Genomic DNA, 26,040 nt, shown 5'->3' on the forward strand with positions numbered 1-26,040 from the left:
ATCATTTTATCATTATACCCTCCACTTAAGTAAAGGGGATATATAGTAATCACCTTGTCATTATATCCTCCACTTTAGTAAAGGGTATATATAGTAATCACCTTGTCATTATACCCTCCACTTTAGTAAAGGGGATATATAGTAATCACCTTGTCATTATATCCTCCAATTTAGTAAAGGGGATATATAGTAATCATTTTGTCATTATACAGTAATCATTTTGTCATTATACCCTCCACTAGTAAAGGGGATATATAGTAATCACTTTGTCATTATACCCTCCACTTTAGTAAAGGGTATATATAGTAATCATTTTGTCATTATATCCTCCACTTTAGTAAAGGGGATATATAGTAATCACTTTGTCATTATACCCTCCACTTTAGTAAAAGGGATATATAGTAATCATTTTGTCATTATATCCTCCACTTTAGTAAAGGGGATATATAGTAATCACTTTGTCATTATACCCTCCACTTTAGTAAAAGGGATATATAGTAATCACTTTGTCATTATACCCTCCACTTTAGTAAAGGGTAAATATAGTAATCACCTTGTCATTATATCCTCCACTTTAGTAAAGGGTATATATAGTAATCACTTTGTCATTATATCCTCCACTTTAGTAAAGGGTATTATTATATAGTAATCATTTTGTCATTATATCCTCCACTTTAGTAAAGGGGATATATAGTAATCATTTCGTCTTTATATCCTCCACTTAAGTAAAGGGTATATATAGTAATCATTTCGTCTTTATACCCTCCACTTTAGTTGTACTTGAAGTGAACATACAGCTGTATACTCCTTTCACATGCCCGATTTCATGGTCACTGTTGAGTCAAATCTCTATTACCCTTTTTAGCTTACCTGTACCAAAGGTCTGGTGAGCTTATGCCTTGGTGTGATGTCTGTCGTCCATCTGTCAACATTTTCTTTAAATCGCTACTTGTCTTAAACTACTTGGCCAGTTTTAACCAAATTTGATCAGGAACATCCTTGGAGGAAGGGGATAAATATTGCCTCGGATTCCCTCAGGGGCTGAGAGACGGGCCCCATAGGGGAAATAGAACTCAGTCATTTAAATCGCTACTACCTTGTAGTCATAATTTAAAATATTGATTCTGACCCCAAGAGGCAGCGCCCAATAGGGAAAATAGAGGTTAGTCCTTTAAATTGCTACTAGTCCTGAACAACTAAATGGATTTTCGTGAATGGCCTGGAGCACCATTTGGAAGAGGAGATCTAATGTTGTGTAAATGGAGGGTATGGTACCCTTGGGGCCAAATAGTGGATATTGAGGTGAATCCTTTAAATCGTTACTTGCTTACATGTAAACTCCACCCAATAACCACATATAGCATTGCAGGGCATCAATTAAGAGGTAAACACAATCCTGTTATAAACGTAGGCCCTGAGGTCTTTCCCCAACCCTAGGGACTTTGGTTTCTTTGATATATCTTTGAAACCATTGATGTCCCCACCCCATAACCATATATAACATTGTTTAACATCAACAAATATAGATATTAGCAAATTGAACATGAACATTTGTCATTATTTTGACATTTGGTCAAATCAAACTAGGTGAGAGATACAGGACCTCTGGGCCTCTTGTTAACTGCTAGTACACCTACCCAGATCCAATCTCGTGTAATTCAATTAGCAAATGACCCTTAGAGGCTGTATAGCAATACCTGCATGTTTTGTTTGATGGCCTGACCAAATTTTGCTTATGCCATGGTCGAACTCTCTGGCATGAACTTTTTTTCAAACAACTTCTTCAAAAGAACCATTTGGTATATGTATGATATACATGTATTTGGATATAGATCATCATGGAAAAGGGGAAAAAAACAACCTTGACCAATATATTCAAGGTCACAGACAGGAGTTTACTTTGTTCAAATTCTCACTATCCCAATAAACTAAAAAGACTTGGTTATAGTTAGTTCATGATTTTTTTTAAACATGTTACAAAATCGGTATTGTTATCTAAAGCTCTGATCATTTATTCAATGCCTCTTTCCCCATGTCTAAAACTATGTTGATTTTGTACATGAAAATAAACCATGTGCAGATGTGTTGTCGGTGGAATTTAATTTTGCCCCACAACAGAAGATTGGAAGGTGATATTGTAATTGTAGTGGACCATTCAATCCTCACACACTGCCTTCTTGTCATGGGTGTTTGCTTTGTATTTCTTTCCAGGATGAAAAGATCAAACTTTCCACTGCTTTGTTATATTGAAATGCTTGTTCAGGATTTCTTTTTGGATTAAAAGGTTAAGGGAACAGCTACTACAATTAGAAACTTAGTTTCCAGACAATGACATATTCTCATGGGGAATAATTAAACGTTGCTTCCTTATTGGGACAGTGTGTTTTGTGATTTCTTCTGGAGTCAAAAGGACAATGAAACAATCAAGGTGACTGGTATCATTCGGCCACAACCCCCAAATTCTTCACAGTGGTACTACAGTATGGCATTTGTCGGTCACACACTTTTCATCTTTGGGGTATCAAGAGATTTGATAGCCATCATAATTGTGAAGTTGCTGTCAAAGGTAGTAAAAACTCTAAAGATAAAACATTTTTTAAAAATATTTTATTAAAAAAAAAAATGAAAATATGATGTACATAATTTAATTTTTCTTCGTCTTGGGCTGATCATATCGACTTTTGCTTCTATAAAAGAGTAGGAATGGAATAACCAGTGATGGAAGTGTCATTACAGCAAACACGCACCAGTCCAGCTGAAAAGGAAAATGACGTTGTTAGTCGGTATACAAGTGATTTCAATTTCATAGCAATGTAGACCACAGCTTAGATGAAATTCCACATAAGAAAAATAAGTACAATGGAATAAATTAAGTCTCATGAATCTGAATCAGAAAACCAACTTAGGTAGAGAACAAACTTTTAATTATTGGGCCAAATTATGAATAGAGATTTATATATAGAAAAGGGACATTATTCTTATCAAATACCCAGACAAGTTAAAAAGTACAACCTTTTGTAAAAGTTTCATAAAAAATAGTCAATAAGGTTTATAGGAGTACTTGGGACAAAATAAATGTAAAATATGAGGATATCAAACAAAAAAAATAGATTGTCAAAATTAGTTGAGGCTGAAGCAGCATTGTTTTTAAAACTTTCATCCTTTCAGAAACATTCTTCTTGTAAGGATGGTATATATATTCACAGTTTATAATAGAAGAACATAGAATACAACAGGTCAAAATCATATTAACAAGTGGGTTCTAAAAATTCCAAACAAATACACTTTCTGGTAGGAATTTTTGCACCAAAACTATCCCTATAGCCTTTTGAGGTACAGATATTAAAAAGGATCCCACATTAGTTTAAGGAATTCCATTCAAATTATACATTAAGACCCCATTTATGAATTAGCTACTACTGTGGTTATCATCGGTCATAGTTCTAACATATCACAATCAAACTTACAACATGAGGGGAGAAACGTCTGTCGTATTCTTTGCTGTTAACAATACCGCCCTCTCCAGGTGCACTGGTATATCCAAACTGTAAAGCAATTTTTAATGAAATAATTATTTTTTAAACAGACAGCATTTGAATTTTGAATCAAACGAATAGAAATATTTGAAATAATTTCCATAATATTTTCAAATGGCTATCGGTTGACTGTTCAAATAATATACATGTACTGAGGTATATATACAATGTACAATTGTATATACAGTAATACCGCTATATAATTATCATGAAAAAAAAAATTGTCACGTACGTTCCTTCAGTTTAAAAAAAAAACAAAAACAAAAACAGTTACCTTATCTTGAACTAAAACACTGAGCACTTATTGATCGTTAACATCAGAACACCTACCACAGCCTCTTTAGCATCTTCAGAGTCCTTGTAGCTGACCTCACCAGAGGTGAAGTTGAAGTAGCCATATTGAAGAGGTCTAAGGATGACGGAATGTGTCACATTGGTGCCACTATGCTTCAGTTAAGAAAAATTTACTGCCATTTGGATTTCTTTTTAAGGTATAACAAATGCAAATAATGATTTTTGCAGTCTTCAGCTATTTCAAGTGATCTGTTTGCGCTGCCTATAAAAACTTACATGTAGTTTCAGACTGTATGGACAATGCGATTCAAACATATCCAATCCCCTAACTCTATTGTGAGGGAATAGTTACTATTCCTTTTCATATCTGTTGTTTTTAATATTTTTATTTAAACCTCAAAACAGTAAAGGATACGGAGCAATTCTCTCCCAGCGAACATTCAGGTTACCACGGACAACCTCAAAGTCAGCCTCTGGGAACCCATCATCCTTCAAGTTGACGTCCAGGGCAGCACTGAATAAAATAAAACGGGTTAATATATAACAAAGACATAAGGTTATATCTGATTTAAGTGTCTCCTCGGTCCAAACTGTAAATCATATCTACATCGACTCGTAAATCGAAATTTGTTATTTAGAACAAGTTTTTCAAAGTTCTTATTTATGACCCAGTGTTAGCTCTGGGTCTGAACTTGTTATGCTGAAAGCAATTTGCCTGTCAGAAAGCTGTCAATATTTTGTAGAGTGGGTGATGAATATTCCTAATTTCCTACCAATATCTATTGATAAGAATAAGAAATAATGCAAAATTACTTTGATCCAATGCATTCTATAACTTTTGAAATAAGGTTCATTTTTTTTAGTTGAATGTTAATTTTATCTCAATATTTATACAATTTTATGCTATGTTTATATCTAATAATTTAAAACCAAACTTATTCATCCAGGAGCAATGATAGAAAAAGTTGACATTGTCTTTTTATTTCAAATGGTCAATATTGTGATTTAGGAAGCAAACAAAAAAGGGGATAATGAGAAACATTTCAATTCCGTTATCAAACCAAAGTACCTAATTTTTTTTTCTATTCACAAGGAGCTTTTTGTGCATGAAAAATGAGACTTGTAAAGTAATTATATTTTGTTATGAAAAACTTGTAAATGTAATATAGGTCTCCCTCTTTTCCTTAAATAAACGATAATTATCAATTAACTTAATTTGTATTACATGATGTACTACTTGTTCTTCTTTGGCATATAACACGTCTCTTATAATGTTCTTTAATTTTCCTTTTGACCAACATTGAAATCCAGATATTTCATGACAGTTTCAGACTTTGTATTATTATTGTTGCCCAATTCAATATGGCCAACCTTCATACCAAAGCTGTTAGTCTAGGGTAGCTAAAAACAGCAAATGTTTGGAGTCTTTTATGTACATAATCGAGCAAGTGCCTAAATGTCATGAGTTAGAAGGTATATCTGCCAATGAAGAAACAGGCAGTAGAAACCTCTCTTTTAGAACTTTTTTTCAACTCTTGCTAATGCAATTTTAAACCTTAAAAATCGCCATATGCTTTTTGTTATCACTATTGGTGCTGCTATCGACCAACAGAGGGAGTCCTGTGACTCTCATTAAAATATGTAGTACAGCTGTGTATGTAATCTATGTCACTAAAATGTTCCAATAAAATCAGAATGAGAAAAATAACTGAGCATGTTAAACTAATTTTCATCATCACTCCATCCATGTTATTTTATTTGATCTTCTGCAATTGTATTTCAATGCTAACAGTAGTACACTGTACATGTATTCAGTTCAGGAATATTCCCCTTCGAAAAGCAATTTTTTTCAAAATGTTATTTTTTATTTGATATGAAGTTCAATTTAACTTTTTATGAGCATATCGTTTTTAATGTTTTCAGTGTCTATTGTTTACCTTCCTCCAGTATTATAAATGCTGTATTGCACTGTGAGATCCCTGCCTTCAACCAAATATTGGTTCAATATGTTCTTAGACGCTAACAATCGAGCGTTGTCCCCATTACAGCACAGGACCGAACAAAAAGCAGCAAGCACTGCCAACCAAAGCTTCATCTGAAAAAAATAAACCCGTTTATAATTAAACATCTTCAGTTCACCATGCTATCAAGTAGGCCTACTGTAGAGCTTAAAGGAATCAATTTACGACCCAACCATTCTGACAATATTGGGTGGATACCGCGTCGAGTTTATCTTACAGTAAACTGCACTTAAGAGATAACTTTCCTATAATATTGAAAAATAAAAGCATACCAAGTATAACTGACCACAGTATCATTATTCCGTTTCCTTTCCATATTTTAAATAAATGAACCATATACAAAGGCGATACAACATTGTAAATAGCCACGTATGCAAACAACCAGTTATATGTAAAGTTGACATTATCTTTTCGCGTTCATAATCAATTTACGAGATTAGCGAGCGAAAGAGAAATTAATAATGATAAAATATGTCACAAATATATTCTGCCTGAAAAATACAACAAAATGCGTCCTATTTCGTAGTGAAAAGGCGAAAAATTCGTCTAGAAAAAGTACCTTGCTAACCGGCATCAACCCAAGGCGGAAAAGGAAGTTGGAAGTTCGATTCAGCGCATTGGTGCTTTTGGGGGCGATACGTGTCGCGGTAAATAATCTTTCAGATTTCATGACAAAAAAAGCGAAACGCACTGAAAGGGCATTATGATGTCAATGTGCATTGGTTAGGAGATCAACGATAAAAGATGTGTACGATGCAAAGTAAAAATTTCATTACGATTTAAATACTGAATTCGAAATTGATGTTTGAAAAAAATCTGGATGATTAATCGTATCGGAGATTTATATAAATAATAGTCACATTATAAGCCCGGTAATCTACGAGTCCCAAGTTTTAGTTTTTTTTATGTCCTGTAGAAAAAATGTTTTTCTACTTGTATAACCACAGGGGCTTGACACGTATGCTCTTATTGACTCAGAATGAAAAATTAACCGTAGGGTGCGTCAAAAAGATATTGACAAATGCTCTGTCTTTCTGGGACATAGGAACGTAACTTGTCAAGCATCTATGAGTTCACAGGCGTCTGCTACTGGTTAGTATAATTAGAAACAATATTAGCCGCTACTCCTACTTTATCATATACAGGATATAGCAGGAGTAAAGGCAAATATTTTTATTCTATAAATACTAACCAGAACCAGACGCCTATGGTTTTAGGGTCCACTTGTAAAAGTTCGTTTTGTTAAAATGTCCACTATTGATTTGATTCTACTTCATATAATTTATCACAAATGAATGCACTGTGTGTAGACTACATACTTTTTAGTATAAATTACGGACGGGGTGCTGCTTTAATATTTACATACAGAAATGCATTATTTGTGTCTGAAATGGCGGCTACAGATACTGGAATCGTTAAAAAAAAATCATGATTTGAAAGGAATTACTACCTTGACATAAAATGATAACCTACCCGTTATTGTCTGGTAGTCAAAACCTGTCTATGTCTGCGCTTAAATGTTTATTCATTTTACACTTTTTTCATCGTGGAATTATTATTATCGAATTCGAAGTCTGTCTACTTTGGGGTCATGTGTATGTATATATATATCAAACAAACAAAAAATGTCCCTTTTTCCCTATTTGTGTTTAGTAAAATTTGTATTCTGGTTTGGGTATGGAGATATGAAAGTCACCGTTGAAAAGGAGTTATAGAGACAAGATTGATTGTTTACGGTTGGCCCATGGGTAGATCGTCTCTAGATCTGCACGTGTACGCGCACAGAGCGTGCACCTTGCCGTGTCTGAGTGACTGTCGAATAGCTATACACCGGTAAGGAAAGCCCGTCTGGATGTTAATTGTCCGTAGTTACAGGTACATATACAAGTGTGTACTATTTGATTTCGGTAAGTGTTTCTGTGTTAGAACTTAGACGTTAAAATTAATATCCAACTCGATTTTTTTGGAATGTGCTATATTATGTTGTAGTTACCTCCCTTAGAACGTCAAATCCATGCCAGCAACCAACGAAAATATCAATCGATTGATACGTAAAGCGTATGTTTTTGCAGTGAAGCATGGGTATTGGTAACAGAAATACCATCCGTTTCGGAGTGTTGGTACTAGTGCTTTCAACCTGTAAAGGTAAGTACATAAATACTTGAAAAATACATTGATAGATTAACAATACATTTTACCACAGGGGTTTGATACAAATTCCAAACCATTTATGATTCATATGAATATAATTTGTGCCAAATGCATGTGAATTTTACGAAATACTAAGTTAAATCATAGTCTACATATACTTTTAGAATTAGAATTTAACGAGTAACCAATTTAGCCTATTACACTTAGTTATAATATAGATATTATAACGATCATATCATACTAACTATTATTATTATAATTAAATACACTGTTTGTAAGTCCACGAGGTATTGTCTGTTTATCGTCTTTTTCAGTTTCCCTGAGTCAGAATGCCAGTAAGTATCACCAATTACATTTCACTTTTTTTTTTCTTTTTTTTTTTACAATACAACATTTTAAAAATACAACATAACGTCCGGCATCAGCGTTTTTCTTGGACAATGTTTTTATCAAGGCTGGAGTCATTTGGCATTCACATCCATTCAAGATTTCAGAGGTCAAATATGTTAGGCAATAAGGAAAATGTTTTCTTTTTTTCAGTTTGTCATTGAACACCATTTTCAATGTAAAATAGACCAAATGTGTTTAAAACCACTTTCTGTTATCCAAGAGATACAGGGGAGTTGAGTTTAAAATGTAGTATGCAATAAGGGTCAATTTTGACCCCATTTCCAAAATAAACAAAACGCACACAATATCTTACCCTAGTATTGTTGCATTTGAAAATGTACTTAATTAAGCGACCTCGTGTGTTGTTGCTTAGCAACGGCCCTTAGAAACGGGCCATATTTAGGGCAGTTTTAATGCCATGTCACCAAGAGCGACAATGCTAGATACGTACTTTCACAAAAGTATCCTTATTTAAATACATCCAAATCAAACAGTGTATATCGTCAAAATCGCGGAGAAGGAAGGTGGCGATAAAGCGAGGTTTTACTGTATATCGTATGGACTGTAACTAGAGTTGGTCGTTATTAACTTGTGATATCATCAACAATCTATCTTAGCAACCAAATATTCACCTTAGCAACCACATGTAATGCATATACACATACATATTATTTCGATTTTTTAAATTTCTGTTTTCTGCAGAAGTATCCATTTACATGTTAATACTTTGGTCAAAAGTTGTGACTTTGATTAACTTCAAGTGATAACCATGTAAACATATACCTTAGTAACCAATTGCCCACCATAGCAACGAAATGCATGTGATATTTACAAATTTATGACATACGATATTACCTTAGTTATTGTTGGTGTTTTAAGGAGCCAGTCATCTGCAGTTGACCAAATTACTTTTATCTTAGAATATTTTACCTGTCGTTGGTTTAGATGTTTTTTTCAATCTACAATTGGAATATTTTTGTTGTGCAAGCATGCGCACATAGTTTTTCTTTGCATTAATTCCGACGAAAGTGGATCAAAATATCGATTTTGAACAAACAAGCTCTATTTAGTAGTAATATATTTTACGCAAATTCATTTTAGAAAAAAATATTGAAAATCAAATGTAATTTCTCTATCGATTAAAAATGCAACAGAAACCCACCAAACAGTACATGAACTCGTACATGTATATGATTATTCCCAGATGTTCGGGAGCACAATATGATGCTATACTGCATACACTTCTTTGCCTGTAGGCTTGTTCACTATTGTGCGGTTTCATGACCTTTGTCCAACTGAAAGGTCACATGAATCAAATATATCGGACTTCTTCCTAAATAAAGAAATGGAGATGTACACGACAGAAAAATCTGACATGTAATAAACCTATCGACACGATAAGATCAAATGCATTGGATGCTTTTTATAACTATAAACAGGCCCTTTGAGCCACTTGCTTTTTATCGATACTGTAGAGTCATTGCACTGACTATGGGCGCCTTTATCACTTAGTCTTAAACGATATCACTTAAACGAGTATGATGTCACTTAAACGACTTTGTGATGTCACTTAAACGACTATGTGATGTCACTTAAACGACTTTGTGATATCACTTAAACGACTTTGCCAGTAATCCACTCTCGTGTCAATAATACACGCTCGTGAGTCACGGCTGTTACAATTTCCCCCCTCCAAAATCGTGCATTTGTAAACAAACATGGCGGTGCCAAAACGTTTGAACGTCGGAGACCGTGTATTTTACAACGGAGAAAGCTCTTTGCCAGATTGTTAATTTCTATCAACCCTGAACAGACTTTGCTAAACAATATGTTGTAAGGTCAATTTCCACAGGCAACCTTTGGGGAGCATTTCTACATGAATTGCTGGCCGACGTCCCCGAAAGTTCTCGTAACGTTGCCGTCAACTGACTTGGGATTGACGTCAGCTTTTGAATATTAATTAGCACGCGCGCCTTATCGTTTCGTATGAATTGTAACAGCCATGTAGCGACACATTTCCCGGGGTTTCTTTGACGTTTTTCTATTAGGAAGAGGTAGATCTCAGAACTAAACAGTACATGGTAGAATAGAAATAATCAACTTTGACTTGTGTATTGTTGCATCATATACAACTCGGACTCGGATATTTTGCAATTTTAATTAATAACTCAGGCCTGCGGCCTTCGTTATTAATTTAATTCCAAAATATTCTCGTCCTCGTTGTATATCCTGCAACAATACACGAATCATCGTTTATTATTTCTTAAATAAATGATATCACTTAGTCGGTTGTTAAAGTTATATCACTAAATGGGAATTAAAAGTAAAATGGCGCCCCATATATGCAACGTCATTTCCGGTGTTCAGTTTCACGTTCAGTTTACTATGAGAAATAACTTTACGGTTCGTTAAAAATACACTGCTTGGTTATAACGGAGAACACTATGTATCTGTCCATGCTGTCGGTGTGATACTAGTCTCGTTAACGACTATACTATGATGTCATACTAGTCTCGTTAACGACTATATTATGATGTGATACTAGTCTCGTTAACGACTATACTATGATGTGATAGTAGTCTCGTTAACGACTATACTATTTTGGATGTGATACTAGTCTCGTTAACTACTATACTATGATGTGATACTAGTCTCGTTAACGACTATACTATGATGTGATACTAGTCTCGTTAACGACTATACTATGCTGTGATATTAGTCTCGTTAACGACTATACTATGATGTCATACTAGTCTCGTTAACGACTATACTATGATGTGATACTAGTCTCGTTAACGACTATACTATGATGTGATACTAGTCTCGTTAACGACTATATTATGATGTGATACTAGTCTCGTTAACGACTATACTATGATGTGATATTAGTCTCGTTAACGACTATACTATGATGTGATACTAGTCTCGTTAACGACTATACTATGATGTGATGCTAGTCTCGTTAACGACTATACTATGATGTGATACTAGTCTCGTTAACGACTATACTATGATGTGATACTAGTCTCGTTAACGACTATATTATTTTTGATGTGATACTAGTCTCGTTAACGACTATACTATGATGTCATACTAGTCTCGTTAACGACTATACTATGATGTGATACTAGTCTCGTTAACGACTATACTATGGTGTGATACTAGTCTCGTTAACGACTATACTATGATGTGATACTAGTCTCGTTAACGACTATACTATGATGTGATATTAGTCTCGTTAACGACTATACTATGATGTGATACTAGTCTCGTTAACGACTATATTATTTTTGATGTGATATTAGTCTCGTTAACGACTATACTATGATGTGATGCTAGTCTCGTTAACGACTATACTATGATGTGATACTAGTCTCGTTAACGACTATACTATGATGTGATACTAGTCTCGTTAACGACTATACTATTTTGGATGTGATATTAGTCTCGTTAACGACTATACTATGATGTGATACTAGTCTCGTTAACGACTATACTATGATGTGATATTAGTCTCGTTAACGACTATACTATGATGTGATACTAGTCTCGTTAACGACTATACTATGATGTGATACTAGTCTCGTTAACGACTATACTATGATGTGATATTAGTCTCGTTAACGACTATACTATGATGTGATACTAGTCTCGTTAACGACTATACTATGATGTGATACTAGTCTCGTTAACGACTATATTATGATGTGATACTAGTCTCGTTAACGACTATACTATGATGTGATATTAGTCTCGTTAACGACTATACTATGATGTGATATTAGTCTCGTTAACGACTATACTATGATGTCATACTAGTCTCGTTAACGACTATACTATTTTGGATGTGATATTAGTCTCGTTAACGACTATACTATGATGTGATACTAGTCTCGTTAACAACTATACTATGATGTGATATTAGTCTCGTTAACGACTATATTATGATGTGATACTAGTCTCGTTAACGACTATACTATGATGTGATACTAGTCTCGTTAACGACTATACTATGATGTCATACTAGTCTCGTTAACGACTATACTATGATGTGATGCTAGTCTCGTTAACAACTATACTATTTTGGATGTGATATTAGTCTCGTTAACGACTATACTATGATGTGATACTAGTCTCGTTAACGACTATACTATGATGTGATATTAGTCTCGTTAACGACTATACTATGATGTGATACTAGTCTCGTTAACGACTATACTATGATGTGATACTAGTCTCGTTAACGACTATATTATGATGTGATACTAGTCTCGTTAACGACTATACTATGATGTGATATTAGTCTCGTTAACGACTATACTATGATGTGATACTAGTCTCGCTAACGACTATACTATTTTTGATGTGATACTAGTCTCGTTAACGACTATACTATGATGTGATACTAGTCTCGTTAACGACTGTACTATGATGTGATACTAGTCTGGTTAACTACTATACTATGATGTGATATTAGTCTCGTTAACGACTATACTATGATGTGATATTAGTCTCGTTAACGACTATACTATGATGTGATACTAGTCTCGTTACCGACTATACTATGATGTGATACTAGTCTCGTTAACGACTATACTATGATGTGATACTAGTCTCGTTAACGACTATGCTATTTTAGATGTGATGCTAGTCTCGTTAACGACTATACTATGTGATACTAGTCTCGTTAACGACTATACTATGATGTGATATTAGTCTCGTTAACGACTATACTATGATGTGATACTAGTCTCGTTAACGACTATACTATGATGTGATACTAGTCTCGTTAACGACTATACTATGATGTGATATTAGTCTCGTTAACGACTATATTATTTTTGATGTGATGCTAGTCTCGTTAACGACTATACTATTTTGGATATGATGCTAGTTAATTGTTACATTTAATATTGTAAGTTTGATGTAATTGTTATTTATCTAGCCTACGTGGGGTACAACATAACGACAGCTACCCCTAATACCCTGAGTGGTCAAAAGACTGTAATTCTGTCCGGAGTCGATCTGCCGAGCGGCTGGCTGACGGGATTTCTAGTGACCACGGACGCCAACTGTTCCTTTCAGCTACAACTGTGGACTCGTGTCACTCTCCAGGAACACACCCTTCTCTTCACTACAGCGGATTTGTCCTTCCTTGCGGACGGACAGCAGCAGGTAGAGTCCAACTTATCCTGGGGTATTACTATAAAAGTCCGCTCGGGCAGTGTACTAAGGTAACGCTGACATAAAGGGTAGCTATTATCTCAAGAGAAATTCTCAAAATTACTAATGATCGTTCAGAATATCACTGATACAAAGAATAATTACTCCTGATGGGAATTGATAACTGGTAAGTATAAGTAGTTCCATATTAAAATTCCGATAAAAAAAATAAAGAAAAATGCTTCATCCCATGTAAAATGCGCACCGCCTCACATATATTTTGGTACGACCCTCTGGGTCCGAACTGACCCAACCCACCAGCTTTAGGTTTATACGTCCATCACACTACAGGTAGACCTGGGACTCGGAAATGCTATCAATCTGACAGGATCCGAGATACTGGGCTTTACTGCCACGAGCATAGGAGAATGTGTATCCTTTAACTTCGTCATCAACCCACTGTCGTCATCCATGATCTACTTCTTTAGCCTGTCACCAACGACGGGCAACACCTACACGTTCGTACCGTACCAGGATACCAGCCATTACGGAATAATGGCCGTTATACAGGGTAGGCAGTCTGGACCTTTTTATTTCAAGTTAACTCTCGGTCAGTTTTGCACGTATGGACGTACCTGTGTGTACGTGACCACAGGGGCTTGGCACGATTTTCCAAATGATGGTCCATATATATATGTATTGTCACTATAATACATATATATATGGACCATCATTTGGAAAATCGTGCCAAGCCCCTGTGTACGTGACGCTTATAGCGGCTTCATTCCTTGAGGGATTTTGATCAAACTTCTCACAATGATAAAGAACTACAGAAATCTCAGAAAAATTCGAGTTCCATGGTTTTTAGGTCAAGGTCAATGTCACTCTTAAAATTTTCAGCGGGGGCCGGTAGCTTTAGCAATACTCAGTATACTCGTTTATAGATAAAGGTTTCCTCCTGACATTTCCTGTAATTGTAACAAGACATGCTTTAATAATGCATTTATTTTGCAACATGGTGTATCCACGTATAAGATTGTAAACACGTGTATTCGTCGGCGCATTCTACGTTCTAATAAGGACAGGTAGGTTGATACTGTTCACAGCTTCCTTTGTTTGTTTGTAGATACACAGCCATCCACTGTTGGTAAGTTAATATTTCTATGTACTTTATATATACAGATGTACTGGTTAAAATCCAGCGATCAACAAGTTCCCAATAAATACAATGTAAGCATACTGTCATCTTTTAGTTTATGTTTTAACTTGACCATGGTCTGTTCTAGCTTATTCTAGTTTTAAACCGTGACTGTGGTCTGTTCTAGCTTATTCAAGTTTTAAACCGTGACTGTGGTCTGTTCTAGCTTATTCTAGTTTTAAACCGTGACTGTGGTCTGTTCTAGCTTATTCTAGTTTTAAACCGTGACTGTGGCCTGTTCTAACTTATTCTGGTTTTAAACCGTGACTGTGGTCTGTTCTAGCTTATTCTAGTTTTAAACCGTGACTGAGGTATGTTCTAACTTATTCTGGTTTTAAACCGTGACTGTGGTCTGTTCTAGCTTATTCTAGTTTTAAACCGTGACTGTGGTCTGTTCTAGCTTATTCTAGTTTTAAACCGTGACTGTGGTCTGTTCTAGCTTATTCTAGTTTTAAACCGTGACTGTGGTCTGTTCTAGCTTATTCTAGTTTTAAAACCGTGACTGTGGTCTGTTCTAGCTTATTCTAGTTTTAAACCGTGACTGTGGTCTGTTCTAGCTTATTCTAGTTTTAAACCGTGACTGTGGTCTGTTCTAGCTTATTCTAGTTTTAAACCGTGACTGTGGTCTGTTCTAGCTTATTCTAGTTTTAAACCGTGACTGTGGCCTGTTCTAACTTATTCTAGTTTTAAACTGTGACTGTGGTCTGTTCTAGCTTATTCTAGTTTTAAACCGTGACTGTGGTCTGTTCTAGCTTATTCTAGTTTTAAACCGTGACTGAGGTATGTTCTAACTTATTCTGGTTTTAAACCATGAATTTGGACTGTTCTAACTCATTTTGGTTTTAAACCGTGACTGTGGGTTGTTTTGGCTTATTCTGGTTTTAAACCGTGACTTTGGACTGTTCTAACTCATTTTGGTTTTAAACCGTGACTGTGGTCTGTTCTAGCTTATTCTAGTTTTAAACCGTGACTGTGGTCTGTTCTAGCTTATTCTGGTTTTAAACCGTGACTTTGGACTGTTCTAACTCATTTTGGTTTTAAACCGTGACTGCGGGTTGTTTTGGCTTATTCCAGTTTTAAACTGTGTCTGTCGTCTATTATAGCTTATTCTCGTTTTAACATGGCTGTGGCTTGTTCTATCTGCTTTTGGTTTTAACTGGACTGTCGTCTGGTCTAGCTTATTTTGCTATCTAACTTGACTGTCGTCTGCTCTAGCTTATTTTGCTATCTAACTTGACTGTCGTCTGTTCTAAATTACTTTGCTATTTAACCTGACTGTCACCTGCTTTAGCTTATTTTGCATTTTGGCTTGGTCGTTGTTTGTTCTAGCTTATTTGACTATTTATCCTGACTGTCGTCTACACTAGCTTAGTTTCCTATTTAACTTTACTGTCGCCTGTTCTTGCTTATTTTGTATTTTGGCTTGGTTGTCATCTGTTCTAGCTTATTTTACTATACAACTTGGCTGTCGTCTTTTCCAGCTTATTTCGGTTTTAACCAAACCGGTACTGAAGTGCTGCTGTCCTCTGCGTCGGGTATCGGCGTCATGTTGCGTGATATCAGCCTAATGTTTGGACGCCTTATTGCTTACCACGTAAACATATTCGGAAATGACTGCCAGGTGTATTTACAGTTGTGGAAAACGGTAGACACGGCTACTTTGACGTACAGGATGAAGTACACAACACAAATGCAGAACTTTTCAGCGACAGGGTACTACACGGTAAGCATACTTTCATTTTTTTCCTTATAAATCGAGAGAACGCCTGTATTTAGAGCAATGAAGCTCAGACGAGACTCTTGTATATTTCACTGTCCCGGCTTCTCTGGTTAGATTTCTTTGATCTGCCCCCAAGCAAGGGGAACATCTCAATAACACGCACATTTTAATCTTAATTTATCCATGCACTTAATTTCAGGTGTTTTCATGCATTTCATCCTATGCGCTTCCGACCTTATCACAACAACTCGACTAATTCCGTCAAGATTCGAGAGTTTGATTCCGAGCTTTGACGGAAATGAACGAGGAATCACTGTTTTTCACACTCTGTTATAAATATATCCGTTGATATCTTGCCGTTGTTTTGTATGTGTAGGTAGATGTAACAGAACCCGTGATTGTGACCGCTGATGATCGGATCGTTTTTGTGGACGTGTCGCCAACGCCATGTGTGGTGTTTGAGTTTACTCCCGTCCCCGCGCGAATGTCCCCATCAAGTTCAGCTGACTTCCGGGCTGGAATAGCGATCGAGGGAGCGGAAGTTGTGTTCCACCATTTCCAAGTCACGCACAGATTTTCTGTAATGGTGGAAATTGACGGTGAGTTGTTTGATTTATAAAAAAAAAAAATTTAAATCCCCGTAGCGGCTTTCCTTATGACGCGTCATTGTGTACCTTGTGGTCAGTTACGTCTGCTTTTCCATATGAAATAGAACATGTTCCATTCGGTCTGCTTGGCAGATCTGCCTGCTGATGGCTATCTTACACGGCATGTTTTACCACAGGTGGTCAAACCAAATGTGGAAAACAAACCGTGTAAATGGGTCTTTATATCGACATTACTCGTCCAATAGTTCTTTTTCGGCATAGCCGTATAATATTCTTTTGTCCCCAGATATGACGCGACAGGTGGCGTTACTGGTCACGATGAAGTATGTGATTGGTCAATGTAGCGGTAAATGCAAAATGCAGATATGCCGTTAAAGACGAAACAAAATCAAGATTGTATGCAAGCTGGATAAGTGGATGTATATATTCAATGCAGTCTTTTTATCATCATAAATGATTCAAACTGATATAATTTTGTTATCCGTGCTGAAACGCATTAATTAATTAGTTCGTTTGACTTTAAACATATTTTATTGTCTAAACAAGAACAATAGGATTAGGCACAAGTTATTACAACTTATGAAGCCTTCTCCATTCAACATGTTAATATTTACAAGTAATGACATAGGTATAATATATAGTAAATCATGTAACAATTAGGAGGAAAAATGGATAATTTAACATACAATATACATTTACATAATAAAGAGATACAAGTATATATATTCAAAATCTTCTGCTGGACTTTATGAAAGACTGCACATATCCAAATACATAACTATTTACTTCCAAAGCCAAGTTTTCATTACCATATAATAACAAATTTAAATTTACATGTATATTTAAATCATTAAAATATTGGAACATTTCAGCACGAGCAGTAGCATATATTGGACATTCAAAAAAGAAATGATGCACATTTTCACAAATGTTACCACAGTTTACACAAATAGAGTCCTCTGCCAAATTTACACGAAAAAGATCATCCTTAAGAGAACTACACTTATATCTTAATTTTGTATGTATTATATTAAACTTTCTTTCACCATAATTATAGTAGCAAGGCAGACTAGTAGAAATAGGTTGAGAGAGAGCTAGTTTGAAAGAAGAAAGAGAAATGGATTTAACATTGTCGTCTAAATTGTTCCAGTTTCTTAAGGTAGAGGGAAAGAAGGAGTTTATTGTAGAAGAGAGTCTGTAATTTGGAATTCTGAAATTGTCCTTATTTCTTAAAGGGTAAGGGTTATTATTTCCCACTGAAGGAGGTAATAAGTTAGATAGATAACTTGGAGTCATATTATTTTTTATTTTATAAAGTAATTGAAGATTTCTTTTAGCTCTTCTGTCTGAAAGTGGTTCCAAAGATGTTTCAAAATATAAAAATTCTTTTCTTGTATAAGATGGTAGACCAGTTATTATTCTAGCTGCTTCAAGCTGAGCCCGCTCTAACTTTTCTGAGTCAGCTTGAGAGCATCCGCCCCAAACCTCACATGCATATTCCAGAACAGGTAAAATAAATGACTTATAAATTCTTAAAAGAGCATCACGCTTTAACATATATTTAATTTTCCTTAAAACATTTATTTTTTTCATTACTGATTTGTATATCTCATCAATGTGGTCAGACCATTTAGCATTTGAATTAAATATTACTCCAAGATGTCTATGTAAACTACTAAAATTTAAAAAGGTTCCATCAAAAATTAAATCAAGATTTTCTTCAATATTGTCGGAGTTTGATATAAAAATTATCTCAGTTTTATTAGGATTAAAAGAAACAAGCCAAGTTTTTGCCCACTGATTTAATTTTTCTAAATCTCTGTTTAAAACTAATTCAATTTCTCGGCATGAAGAAGACGACTTTATAAGAGAAGTGTCATCAGCAAATAAACGTGCTGTTGACTCAAGTTCATCAGCTATGTCATTAATATATATTAAAAAAAGAAGAGGTCCTAGAATTGAGCCCTGGGGAACTCCAGCCATTATCATACCAGCATCAGAAGATGAACTGTTAATATATACTTTTTGTTGTCTGTTACATAAATAGTTTTCTATCCAGGACAAGAGGTTACCTGAAATACCATATGAATTTAACTTTGTTAGGAGACCTTTGTGCCAGACTCTGTCAAAGGCTTTCGAAATGTCACAGAAAATCATACAAGTATGTTTCTTTTCTTCTAGATTTAGACAAATGTTATGATAAATTTCAATTAGTTGGTATACTGCTGAATTTCCAGGCATAAATCCTGCTTGAAACCGATAAAATAATGCATTTTCAAAAAAATAATTATACAAGTGCTTAAAAATAACCCTTTCTAACACTTTCCCAACAGTAGAGAGAAGAGATATGGGACGATAATTTGATATAGAATGCCTATCTCCTTTTTTAAAGAGGGGCATAACTTTAGCTGTTTTCCATATATTTGGAAAAATACAAGTAGATAAAGAAAAATTAAAAAGAAGTTCAAGGGGTTTACAAACTGTATATGCTGTGTATTTAAGCATATGATGACTTATACCATCTTCACCTGAGGCTTTTCCAAGCTTTAAATTTTTTAAAACATCACAAATTTCATTAGAAGTAACTAATAAGGAATTTAAAGAGCTGTTAGTTTTTGGCTCTAAGACAGGCACTTCACTATTATTATCATCAATATTAGTAATACTACAAAAATATTCATTTAATAAATTTGACTTGTCTTTATCATCGACAGATATATGACCAGTGTTTGGGTCTATAAGAGTAGGGATAGACTCTGTCCCTGAATTATTTATAAGTCTCTTTATTAGCTTCCAATAGTTTTTAGGATCTCCTGAATAATAATAATCAATAAGATCACCTACATTATCATAAAATGATGTTCTTGCAAATTTTTTCATGTTATTTACCTTATTCCTCTGTCGTTTAAAAATTGTTATGTCCCTTGGATGCTTGGAATTTATTGCTATTTTCCTCAACCTATCACGTATTCTCATATTTTTTCTCAAATCAGAATTCATCCATTGCTTATCTTTGGGCCTAATAGTAACTTCTTTATTTGGTATACATGTATTAGCAAAATCAAGGAAAACTTTGGTAAACTCTACACTGGCAGAATCTGCTGATTTGCAATTTGTAAAAAGAGTGTTCCAATCATATTTCCTGATAAGATCATTAAATAATTCAAAATTTGCTCTTTTATATAGCCATACTCGTCTTCTAAATACAGGTTTTATTTTAAAAGGAACTTCAATATAAACAACACAAGCTTCATGATCAGTAAAATCTTTATCAGTTTCAATAACAGAAGAGTCTATACAAATAAGAGAATCTGATAATAAAATAGGATCAAGTAAACTTGATCTTGTAGGACCTATTCGGGTAGGTTCTAATATTACATTAGTCAAATTAAAAGTATCAATAATATCTGCAAAAACATGATTTTGAGAAATTGTTAGCAAATCTACATTTAGATCACCCAACAATATAACTTCATCAGTAATGTCCTTGACGTAGTTTAAAGAGATACGGAGTATATTCCAAAAATGATTTGCATCATGATAATTTGACAGATAAGCAGTTCCTATAATGATTTTCCTCCCTTCAGGAAGAAACACTTCAAACCACATAACTTCAAGACCAGGAGTTTCTAAAACAGTTAATCTATTGACTTTAAGTGCATTATTAATATATACCATTATACCACCTCCTGCAAAATTTCTATCAAGTCTAAAAGGGGAGTAAAAACCATCCATAGATAAATCACTTGTTGGTAAAGAAGAATCAAGATGGGTTTCAGTTAAACAAATTATATCATACTCTCCTGCGATACTCTCCACATAATCAATTTTATTCCGTATACTTCTGATGTTTAAATGAAAAATTGAGAGTTCCCCTGGCTCAGGACCAGGATTTGATTCAATGTCCATATGTTGTAGTAAAAGCAATAGCAAGATTAACATGAAATTTATATTGTTTAGATGTGAAAGCAAAAATGTGTTTAGTAAGCCTGCAAACTTGGTGAAATTTTGTTTTAAGATGTTTGTAAAAATCATATAAAATGTATAATAAGAAAATAAAAGATATGAATATTTCAATAAAACTCTACCATAGGCTTTGGAGTAAAAAGTACCGATTGCCATTCTATGAGACATATAACCATTACCCATTGTCAAATATATAGACTTGGAAAATGAAATTGTGGCAAATCGGGATGTGTAAAAGGAAATATGCTTGTGAGCAGCAGAAGATATTGAACATGATATGTACATTGAGAACAAGAACACATACATATATATACAAAATTGGAAATTTGAGTTTCAACAGAATCATATTGAGAAAAATAAATTTCATGATGGTAGATGTATACAGACAAGGTTGATACATTCAGAAGATATGTTAAGGAGCAGGGAATTCACTTTTGTAATCTCATTTTTTCTCTTAATCCGGATGTGAAAAACAAAAACAAAAAATAAAAATAAAAAAAAGTTCGTTAATGTATTTCACCAGCAGTTTTACATTATAACAAGGACGTATATATCTGATATACAAGTCTCTGATTATAACCACCAGCATCTTTTTAAAGATATTTCTTGTTGACGTTGATATGATATTTTTCTTTTCTTTTACCACAACACTCCATAAGTTAATACATGTGTACAAAAACGAGAAAACTACCATTCAAAAGAGGTAATATACCTATTATTGTATGTATAGGGTCATTCTACTGTTGTTTATTGTAACAGCGATTATACCCCAACCGGTGACCGGCGTCACGGGAGACCGAGGTTCTCAAGGAAACACAGGCCCAGAGGGAGTTACTGGACTGCCCGGGGCAACAGGTGTGCCCGGAAGCTTTGGTCCAACCGGAAGTACTGGGATGATGGTAGGTCCCAGCATTTCTATCTAAGGTATTAAGTTTTTCGCGGAATTGCTTACTTCGCCACTGCATCAATGATAAGAAACGGTACGTTATGTACAAATGCGAAACAAATCCTTAAAACCAAAATCTTATATCAACCAATGTTGTTTATCCGAACGGAAGTGAACGCTGGTGTACATTACTGTGGGAGGAAACCGGATTATCCATGTGGTCGGGTAGGTGACCGCGTCAATTTTAACGACTGATCTGATAAGTCGTATATAACACAGGGACTTGACCCGTTTCTATGACCCAGAATGAAATATTTATCCCCAGGGTCCGACCCTCAATTCACTTATGATTAATAATTGTCAATTATGAGTAATTGTTGGGTCTGACCCCCGGTTGAATATTTTACTTTAGGTCATAGCCTCATTTTCCTATTTGTGTTAATTGTTCCAACCTGCTTAATAGTAGAGGTGTTCATATGGTAATATACTGTGCCTTAGGGAGCTGTTGGAGACAGGGGAATGACAGGTCCTATAGGACCAGTAGGGTCAACAGGACTGCAGGGACTCCAAGGCAACACCGGATCCCAGGGACTCACTGGAATTAACGGAGAAAGGGGCGTCACAGGCAACTTGGGACCTCAGGGTCCTCGGGGACGTACAGGCATACAGGGGTTACTAGGGGCACACGGAAGTCGGGGTGAGACTGGTGATAGGGGAGATATGGGTGACGCCGGAAGTACAGGCATTAGCGGACTTCCGGCGGCCACTGGTGTGGCAGGCATAGCAGGCCAGGCAGGAATAAAGGGGCCACTGGGAGACAAGGGACCAATGGGATCCCAAGGGGATGTAGGTGTAGAAGGTGTAGCAGGATCAACCGGAATTCGAGGCCCTGTCTGGGATCCCTTTGGTAAGTAGGTACAGGGATAAACTAAAGGACTTGTCATCAGTTGACAGAGTTTGGTTTTAATTATCGTCGCCGTTAATGCCTTTCTGTTCTTTGTCATACTGACGGTAGCAGAGGTTCTAGTCAATAATAAATTAACGACACCTTTTTCACGTTTACGACAATATAAATTCAGCAAATTCAGTCCACACATAAACTGAGAAGTGTAATTGATTCATAAACTATCACACATGCGCATTATTATCTTTTCATGTTCTCTCATTTTGAAGTTTTTGAAATGCACCATTTAATAACAATTTTAACGCATTACCTGACTAGTTACTCATTGCTTCAGCACAAAACATAACCGATTCTGAATCCTGTGTATAAATATTTCAGATGTGAACTATTGCGCCATCCACGCGGGGGACTGTGACCATGGCTGTACAAACAGCCCTGTTGGGTACACGTGCACCTGTCGACAGGGCTACAATCTACTAAATAACGGAGACTGCCGAGGTAGGTATTGCTTGTCTGCCATTCCGTCTTTAAGGCTGCGAGTTCAATCAGTCAGTAGGACGTCAACTAATGCTATAGGGTGAAGATCTGAGATATGTGGTTCACTCACTTGCCGGGCGGTTAGCGTTTCTCGGGAGGCCGAGATCAACATGTCCTGGTTGCTCCGGAAAGGATATTGCGGTCCACGTGATTTCCATTGGGTTTGGGGAAGCCACCAGCTTCAAGGAGTTTTCGTTTCAAAATGACCGTGTCTGTTCATGGGAAAAGCAAACACAGGTTTTCAACTAACTTGGAGACATTTTTGAATTGAATTGATGAATTTCTTTTAATTTATAACTGTCCCCATTGTCCGTTTATCACACAGGATTTCATAAATGTAAACTTTACATGATTTGCAACAATATCGAAACAAGTATACCAACTTGTAAGTCATCGCTCTTGTTGGCGCGGATAGAAGCGCTCGAGGGGTCTTAGTGTGGCAGAAAACCGGAGTACCCGGAGAGAACCCACGTGGTCAGACAGGTGACACAAATATCTTTTCATGTCCGATCTCGGAATCGAACCCTGGCTGCCTAGGTGAAGACAAGCATGGCATAGCTAGAACAAGGAGTTTGAGGCTAGATTTCGCTTATACTAATGTCTCTTTATTAAAAAGTTTTATGTTTCCATTCCTCTGTCTCAGATATTGATGAGTGTATCACAAAGAATGGTGGTTGTCAGTATTTCTGTCAGAACACCGCCGGAAGTTACGTATGTTCCTGTCCACAGGGATACATACTGGCGAGAGACGAACATAGGTGTGACGGTAAGTGTCCTAACCGGAACCGGAAGTACACTGTATAATGGCAATGTAAAATAAATTTTCGAATACAATTAATTCTAATGTTTCTACCTTTTATATATAACTGTCGTTTTTTTTCACGGAATATATTAATACGATTTGTATGTTAAAATACTTCTAATGTCCCGTTATTGACGAGAGTGATTTTCATGAATTGATTGTCAGATATCGACGAATGTCTTGAAAATAATGGCGACTGTTCCACTGACCAAATGTGCATCAACACGTGGGATGGGCACATGTGTTTAGGTCCCAGCACTGTTTCAAATGTCGCAGGTCTCTGTAAGTATGACGTCATATCATGTATTGGTTTTTATTTGTGTAAAACATGTGTATGGTAATTATAACAGAATTCTGAACTGGTATGTACTAACCATCTCCATCATTTTGCTAAAAAAATATCGCAACACTGCTGTATGACCTTGACATACGTCTGTTTTTATCCTATCAATTTTAAATCTATCATTACTTAAACTAAACAGCCACTACGAACGAAGACATGCTGACCTATTCCATGTTTGTTGGTATCATCATCTGGATGGCTGTTGTCACGTTCATCATGATCTTGGAAGTGGTTTTACTTCTTCCGGAACTCAACAACCGGTCCCGCCGTCCAGAGTCGCCAACATCTATAGCCCCGTCCGTCATAATTGAGGAGCAGAACCCAGAATACTATTTCCCCGCCTTCTTCCCGCGCGTGCGCCTTGGGATCCGGGATTATTACAGTAACGCTAGGTCAGAGACCAACGAGAAACGCCTGCGTCTGTAAACAGACATGAATTAAACTATCATAAAATGTTATCAACGTGTGATATTTTATTATACCCCCACCCCCGTCGAAAGAATGGATACAAGGTGTTTCAGTCCTAATTCTGATGATAATTGTGAAACAAAATGTTTTAATGCAAATACAATCTTAAAGAAACACATTTTGATGACACTTGATTATATTTGCATCACCGAGTCGTTGTGCATTGTATTGTAATCGGTTCATTGATCAAATGTCAAATATTCAGTATAATTTTGTCTGGGTATAAGGAACATATACACTTTCATGTACATCTTCCCTTGTTTTTTATGGAAATGTCAACTGTATTGGTTCAGAAGGCTAATTCAGACAACATAGTTCGAGCAATTTTTATGTCGAAAAGATCAAACTTATTTCATGTTGAATGGTTTGTCACGTTCTAACGGAACTAGACGTGTTGTACACGTGTTATCGGTATACACGTAGACTAGGAGTGTTGTACACGTGTTATCGGTATACACGTAGACTAGACGTGTTGTACACGTGTTATCGGTATACACGTAGACTAGACGTGTTGTACATGTGTTATCGGTGTACACGTAGACTAGGAGTGTTGTACATGTGTTATCGGTATACACGTAGACTAGACGTGTTGTACACGTGTTATCGGTATACACGTAGACTAGACGTGTTGTACATGTGTTATCGGTATACACGTAGACTAGACGTGTTGTACATGTGTTATCGGTATACACGTAGACTAGACGTGTTGTACATGTGTTATCGGTATACACGTAGACTAGGAGTGTTGTACATGTGTTATCGGTATACACGTAGACTAGGAGTGTTGTACATGTGTTATCGGTATACACGTAGACTAGACGTGTTGTACACGTGTTATCGGTATACACGTAGACTAGACGTGTTGTACACGTGTTATCGGTATACACGTAGACTAGACGTGTTGTACACGTGTTATCGGTATACACGTAGACTAGACGTGTTGTACACGTGTTATCGGTATACACGTAGACTAGACGTGTTGTACACGTGTTATCGGTATACACGTAGACTAGACGTGTTGTACACGTGTTATCGGTATACACGTAGACTAGA

General features: G+C 35.9%; 2 protein-coding genes across 2 annotated transcripts; one reads left to right on the top strand and one right to left on the bottom strand.

Annotated features, from left to right (window-relative positions):
* Positions 1-2,590: 2,590 nt before the first annotated feature.
* LOC117334546 (translocon-associated protein subunit beta-like) lies at positions 2,591-6,511 on the bottom strand. Its single transcript, XM_033894226.1, has 6 exons — positions 6,411-6,511; positions 5,768-5,925; positions 4,246-4,344; positions 3,867-3,978; positions 3,468-3,545; positions 2,591-2,755 (listed from the first exon to the last, which is right to left on the bottom strand). Exons 1-6 carry the CDS (start codon positions 6,423-6,425, stop codon positions 2,645-2,647), a joined length of 573 nt encoding a protein of 190 aa, XP_033750117.1. The 5' UTR covers positions 6,426-6,511; the 3' UTR covers positions 2,591-2,644.
* A 1,094-nt stretch (positions 6,512-7,605) lies between these two features.
* Positions 7,606-25,100, top strand: LOC117334544. Its single transcript, XM_033894225.1, has 14 exons — positions 7,606-7,758; positions 7,924-7,996; positions 8,317-8,337; positions 13,338-13,567; positions 13,907-14,126; positions 14,682-14,702; positions 16,235-16,476; positions 16,850-17,072; positions 21,807-21,946; positions 22,432-22,840; positions 23,216-23,335; positions 24,018-24,140; positions 24,342-24,458; positions 24,659-25,100. Exons 2-14 carry the CDS (start codon positions 7,930-7,932, stop codon positions 24,943-24,945), a joined length of 2,220 nt encoding a protein of 739 aa, XP_033750116.1. The 5' UTR covers positions 7,606-7,758; positions 7,924-7,929; the 3' UTR covers positions 24,946-25,100.
* Positions 25,101-26,040: the final 940 nt, after the last annotated feature.

Source organism: Pecten maximus, chromosome 9, assembly GCF_902652985.1.
Source record: "Pecten maximus chromosome 9, xPecMax1.1, whole genome shotgun sequence".
Lineage (NCBI taxonomy): Eukaryota > Metazoa > Mollusca > Bivalvia > Pectinida > Pectinidae > Pecten > Pecten maximus.